This window comes from Pyrus communis, chromosome 7, assembly GCF_963583255.1.
Source record: "Pyrus communis chromosome 7, drPyrComm1.1, whole genome shotgun sequence".
NCBI lineage: Eukaryota > Viridiplantae > Streptophyta > Magnoliopsida > Rosales > Rosaceae > Pyrus > Pyrus communis.
The window spans coordinates 4,077,256-4,083,732 of record NC_084809.1 but is presented as its reverse complement, the minus strand read 5'-3'; the positions used below and the strand labels follow the sequence as shown (position 1 = coordinate 4,083,732).

Sequence of the window (6,477 nt, the reverse complement as noted above, 5' to 3'; positions counted from 1 at the left end):
TGAATTATTTGCTACAAGAATCCGAGTTTTTCCTTTTGTCCATTTTGCCCGGTTGTAGTCTGATGAATCCCATCCATACATCTCGTGTCAATTCGTTGTTGCATTATCCAAGCAAGCAGAAAACACGAGTCTTTCCTTTTTCTTGGTAGTGTGAGATTGAACTACTGTTCGATCCAACTGGCGGCAAAACCACCCAAGCCTTCTCCACCACATCTTCTACTGCATTGCCACATGTACTCCCCGAATCTAAGCTGCTCAGAGTGGGCCAGCGCCAAAGCTCTAGTAGCCCTAGTAGCCAGCCATGGACCCCACAAGAACCTCTGACTTGACAGGGGGACCCACACCCCACAAAGCATAGCCAACTGAATGAGGATTTGTGAGGATCTTGAAATCATCTAATTACTAATTACGTCTGTTTACAGTGTAATTATAAATTATTAAAAGAAATTTTATTTAAGATTGAATATGCAAAAACTGATCGTGTAATATACGATAAACGAACGTGATCGAAGAATTTCCGAAATTCTCATCCGGAGAAAACCCTTATTCATAGCCAACCACAAGATAACGTAACAACTTTTCTAGGCCACTTATTATTTTCCACGTGTCGCTTCCTGATTCCTTCCCTCCCCACTGTTCCTTTGGCGCTCTGCCTACGGTTAGACCCCCAAACTACCTCTCCCTCCGCACTCACAAGTCACAGGACTCACAACTCAATTATTACTCAAAATTTTAGAGTCTGAGTAGTCGAGAGAGAGATGTTGAAGGAAGATCAGAGCAATGGGACTGCTGCCAACCACAAGTGGGCACGTGTTTGCGACACGTGCCGGGCAGCAGCTTGCACGGTGTTCTGTCGTGCAGACTCGGCGTACCTATGCTCGGGCTGCGACGCCACCATTCATGCGGCTAATTGTGTGGCGTCGCGCCATGAGCGTGTGTGGGTATGCGAGGCGTGCGAGCGTGCCCCAGCCGCTTTTCTGTGCAAAGCGGATTCGGCCTCGCTTTGCACGGCCTGCGACGCGGACATCCACTCTGCCAATCCTCTGGCGAGGCGCCACCAGCGCGTGCCCATCCTGCCTATTTCTGGTTGCCCGTACGGCCCTCAGGCAATTGAACAAGGCAGGATGAAGTTGGTGAGGTCCGCCACGGCGGAGATGGAGGATGGGTTTATGAGCCAGGAAGGAGATGAAACCATTGATGAGGAAGATGAGGATGAGGCAGCATCATGGTTGTTGCTCAACCCAGTGAAAAACAACAACAACAACAACAACACCACCACCACCACAAAGAACAATGGGCTTTTCTTTGGAGTGGAGGTTGATGAGTATTTGGATCTTGTGGAGTACAACTCATGTGCTGATCAGAATAATCAGTTCACTGATCATCATCAGCAAGAACAGCAGCAGGAACAACATTATGGGGTCCCACACAAGAATTATGGAGGAGATAGTGTTGTGCCAGTTCATCAGTATGGAGAAGTAGGGAAAGCCCACCAGATGCAGCAGCTGCAGAAGCAAAGTTTTCATCAGTTGGGTTTGGAGTATGAGTCCTCAAAAGCTGCATACAGTTACAATGGTTCTCTAAGTCACAGTGTAAGCTTCTTAATTCTCTCTACTCTACTGTCTAATCATGGTTACTGTTAATTAATTAACTACTCCAGTTAATGTTGATAGTTTGTTAAACTTTGATTATCAGAAGTCAAAACCCTAGATAATTTGAACAACAGTTTTTAATTAACATATCCGGTGGTTTATCTTGGAAACCCTAATTGTGTTCCTCCTAATAATCTAATCAAGTCTAATTTCTGTGCTCCACTACACTATCACACTTTTATCATTTTTCTTTTTAATTTGTACACCTTCTGAGCTTGATAGATTGCCATGTAATTCTATCCACATAAACTTTTCTTTCTACAATGGTACACAGATATTAAGTTTTTGCGCATAAATTCAATTTATAGGGTGTGACTTTCAATGCTATGTAATACTAAGTGCTAAGGGTGTTTTAGTTGTTAGATTTGATTTTCACAACTATTACATCTTCTATTTTCAACTTCAACCATTTATTTTTCGTATCAGTCAATGATACTTACTAATGAAGAAAAATTACAATTTTTTAGGACTTTTGTAAGCTCTTTTTCTTTGCTTTTGTTGTTCAAAGGGTGGAATCTCAAAGGGTGGAATCGAACACCACGAATGTTTTCGTTCCCTTTCTTTTGCCGTCCCGTTTTTAACTCCAAGTCAGAGAAAATAGAATCTGGTCCAAATGTGCTGTACCAAATTGTCATGATTTGCTTAGAAAATTTGCCTTTTCAAGTTTATCCATAGATAATTTTTACTTAACAGGATTTATGCTCTCATTTTGCTTTGAGTAACTCAGTTAGCTCGTCGCACATGATGTTGTGGATTATCCAAAAAAAAATCGCTATAAAGAGGTTTTACTGTACCTTATATTTCTACATATTTTCATTTTCAAAGCCACTTGAACTAGCAATTAAATATGCTGCTGTTTTCCTTTGGTCATGTAATAGGTTTCTGTTTCATCCATGGATGTTGGAGTTGTACCGAATTCAACGATGATCGATATCTCAATTTCGCACCCGAGAACTCCCAAAGGAACTATTGACCTTTTCAGTGGATCTTCCATTCAAATGCCAACCCAACTAAGTCCAATGGACAGGGAGGCCAGGGTTCTCAGGTACAGAGAGAAGAAAAAGACGAGGAAGTTTGAGAAAACAATCCGGTATGCCTCAAGGAAGGCCTACGCCGAGACCAGACCCCGAATCAAGGGCCGATTTGCAAAGCGAACTGAAATGGAAGTTGAAGTCGACCAAATGTTCTCCACAACGCTGATGGCGGAAAATGGATATGGCATTGTTCCATCATTCTAGTTACGACATTCAAAAGATGAAAGATGACCCTATCTCTTCAAATAACACCTTGTGCTGGTTTTCAGTCATATCAATTAAGTCTGCTACTGATATTTAGTGCATCTTTTTCCAGTTTAGTTGGTCTAAATTATTGAGATGTGTGAAGTGTGATTGGTAATTCTGTATATTGTTCTCATCTCCTTGCAAATTCTGTGTTGTAAATGCATTTACATCTTTTTAACTAAAAATTTAACATTCTCAGAAATTTCAACTTCAATGTTTAGAAGTAATTATCCATGAATTTGCAATTCTGCAGTAGTTGCTTGTTTTCTTGAAGCACAAGGAGCCTTCTTTTCTTTTGTTTTGGAGCTTGATTCTTCTAGAGTCTTGCTCTTTCCACACGGGATATACATTTCAGTAGTGCCAACTTACTGGACTCACTTGTCTACCCTCAAGAACTTTGCTAGAGGCATATTTTTACTGCACCCAACTTATACCGCAAAAAGGTCCACCAGCTCGATTACGGTCTATGATCTACTAATTGCAACTTTTAACGAAATGAAAAAATGGCATCCAAGAAGCAGTTTTCCATGTATATCCGATTCGGAGGTTGATCTAAATTTCTTAACCGCTGAACGATGGTGAAAGAAGTGAAAGGTGATTGAATGCCATTGTAAACTCTAACAATGACATTCCTTCGATAGGATATTTGGGGTATTTTCCTTATAGGAAATATGATGGAGGTCCTGTTTGCTTTATTTGCTAGTGTCATTGTGATTGTGCTGTCTAGAAGTTAAAATGCTACTTAATTTATGCAAGCAATCAAAGCTCATATTTCATCAGAAAAAACTGTGACCACCAATCCTTACACGGCCTTATTTTCATCAACGTTCGTCCTCAATTTTCTCAAAAATCAAAACATTGCTAGCTACACTTACGAAAATTCGGTTTTGTGTGAAAGGATTATGTATTGAATATTGGACTACTGTATTGCTACTAGAGGCTCAATGATATCTGAAAGTGAAACTTAAGACAAATAGACACATTGGCTCAATGATATGTGAAAGTGAAACTAATTAAAGTTCAGCCGCTGAAAGTAGCTTCATGCATATGGAACTTATTGAAGATTTAAAGCTGGATGTGTGTTGGTTGCTCCGAATTTTGTCCGATCAAACTCAAGAAGATACCAGAATCTGTGAGTAATGGGTTGAGCATCTGCCTCGCTGATTTCCCTTCACTCCTTTAGACAGATTCTAACTTCATCATCACCTGCAAACGCTCATAGCAACTAAAACGAATGTCCAGATGCATTCATTAATATGTGCGCCCTTTTTAACCAAGGATGAAGATTACTTTCTGTGCAAGAATGGCCTTGCAAGGGTGAAGTAGCTCCGGCGGTGTACGGTGTGGATTGACATAGGACATGGTCCTTAAGTGCATCCACAGAAGACATTCATGGGATGTAATCTGTCACGAATATCTTATCTCAGTATTCGAAGGGAACACCTCTGATTTGAACTTGCAGCAGAATCTGCAAATTATTCATACAATTTGGTGGTTTTTACTTTTTTCATTCCAAATTGCCATCCATTAACCATGAGTGCATAGAACAAACTGAATAGTGAGTTTCCATGGGTAGGATCTACATCAACAAGGACATACTGCATTTTCTTCACCCTTTTCAAAAGATATATGCACATGATCAGCACATGGGAGAACAAAAGTTGCACCAAAATCATAGATATATGTAGATTTTATCGTATAAAGGATTCTTAACTTCATTGTGGTGTGTATCAAGTTGCACCAAATCGGTAATTAGTTGACAAAGAAAAATCCTCAATATGATGAACGCTTAAGTTCTGTATGTACATCGATTTTGTTGAAAATGCATCGGTAACATGCTACATTTGTTAGCAACAATAATACTTACACATTAACAGTTGCATATAGACAATCCGTAAAATCTTTTACATAGCGAGAGTATGCTAAAACACTCCAAGTTTATGTTAACTTGTTCGTGCTTGGATATTTGATCACGAAGAAGCAAAAAGTGCACAGAAAATTGTATGCAGTTGTGTGAGAAAAGTTCACTCCACTTTTCACTTTGCAGTATGCACAAGGGCAAAAAAATGAAGGGAATGAAAGAATATGCAAAATGCCAAGTTGCCAACTTTTATTATAAAAGCTAGATAGTGTTGGATGATGATTTTGGATAGCCCAGAAGGTCTTATTCTCTTGTCTCATCAATAAAACAATTTAAGCATGGCCAAGTGCCCTCGCATGTTTACCTTTATCTCTTCTTCTTTCTCCTGGCTGGTTGGGCAAAGATGACTAGTCGTTGTGCCTCACTTTTCTACATGATCATGCATCATGAGCCACGTACTAATCATAATCATTGCGAGGAAATTCTCTTGTCCAGACGTCAATATCATGTCATCGTTCAGATAAAAACATGAAACACCTCATACACAATACATCATCATTGAACATCAAACATTAAACATAATTAAGATAATGCTAAACTCTTCTCATGTAAAGGGTTATTCTTTTTTCAACGAAGACGTAACATTATTTGATCATACAATGTTATAATACATCACTATATTGTTATTTGTAAAAACTTCGTTCAATTTAGAGTCCATTTAGTCACACATATATGCATGAACAAACTAACGATTATGTTTAGAAGTAAAATCATGATAAAAAATCGTTAATTTATTTAATTCATAAGGAGAAAATGGTCTATAAATTAAATGAATTTTTCTAGGGTTGATCTTTAAATGATAATAAACAAAATTACTTAATGATTTTGATTATAATGTTTATACAATAAATGAAGTCACATTTCAGTTGAATCAACTGGGAAATGCAGTTAGTTATCAGTGTGAGCTAGCTTCTGGGAATCTTAGGCTTCCACATTTCAGTTGTGAAGATTGAAAGTCGAGAGAGAGAGAGAGAGAGTTGGATTTTCAGCAGAAAATATTTGGGTCAGGTAATTAAGGTCGAAATGTTGTTCTTCTTCCTCCAGAATCCAGAAAAAGGAAAAAGCATAATGATGAATGATTCAGTTGCATCATTTTTGTCAGCAAAAATGGAAGAGAAAAAACAAGGAAGGTGGAATCGGGGGTAGAAATATAACGGGCTGCTCAAGAATGTTCAGGACCTACAAACTCCCCAATTGGGGGAGGCCCAGCACTTGTAACCCAACTAAAAAACACTGCTACTTATGTAACGAGACAAAATTACCGAAGACTTTGTCAACTAAAAATCAATTAGAACATGATAAATAGCTGAATGGCTTATTTTTCTTCTTCGATTCAGCTTTTTAAGTGTTATTTTGATTTGTCACAAAAAAGAAGTTTGCGTACCCATGGATTCTAAATCCGTCCCTATCTACATATAACAGTAAACTAATTTCAATTACATCTCACAAACATGAGTCCCAAATCTTGTAACTGCTAGATAACTTCAATTGCATCTTACAAATGTAATCTCCAAATCCCATCTCTTCTCATCCTTCTTTCTTCCTTCCTAGATTTAACATTTCAACCAAATTAATTGACAAAAACATAATGTTACTCACACACACCTATTTTTACCTCTCACAC

General features: G+C 38.5%; 1 protein-coding gene across 1 annotated transcript; it reads left to right on the top strand.

Moving 5' to 3' along the window:
- Positions 1-706: 706 nt before the first annotated feature.
- On the top strand, positions 707-3,134 carry LOC137739163 (zinc finger protein CONSTANS-LIKE 2-like). The gene is made up of 2 exons (XM_068478678.1): positions 707-1,592; positions 2,531-3,134. Exons 1-2 carry the CDS (start codon positions 759-761, stop codon positions 2,888-2,890), a joined length of 1,194 nt encoding a protein of 397 aa, XP_068334779.1. The 5' UTR covers positions 707-758; the 3' UTR covers positions 2,891-3,134.
- Positions 3,135-6,477: the final 3,343 nt, after the last annotated feature.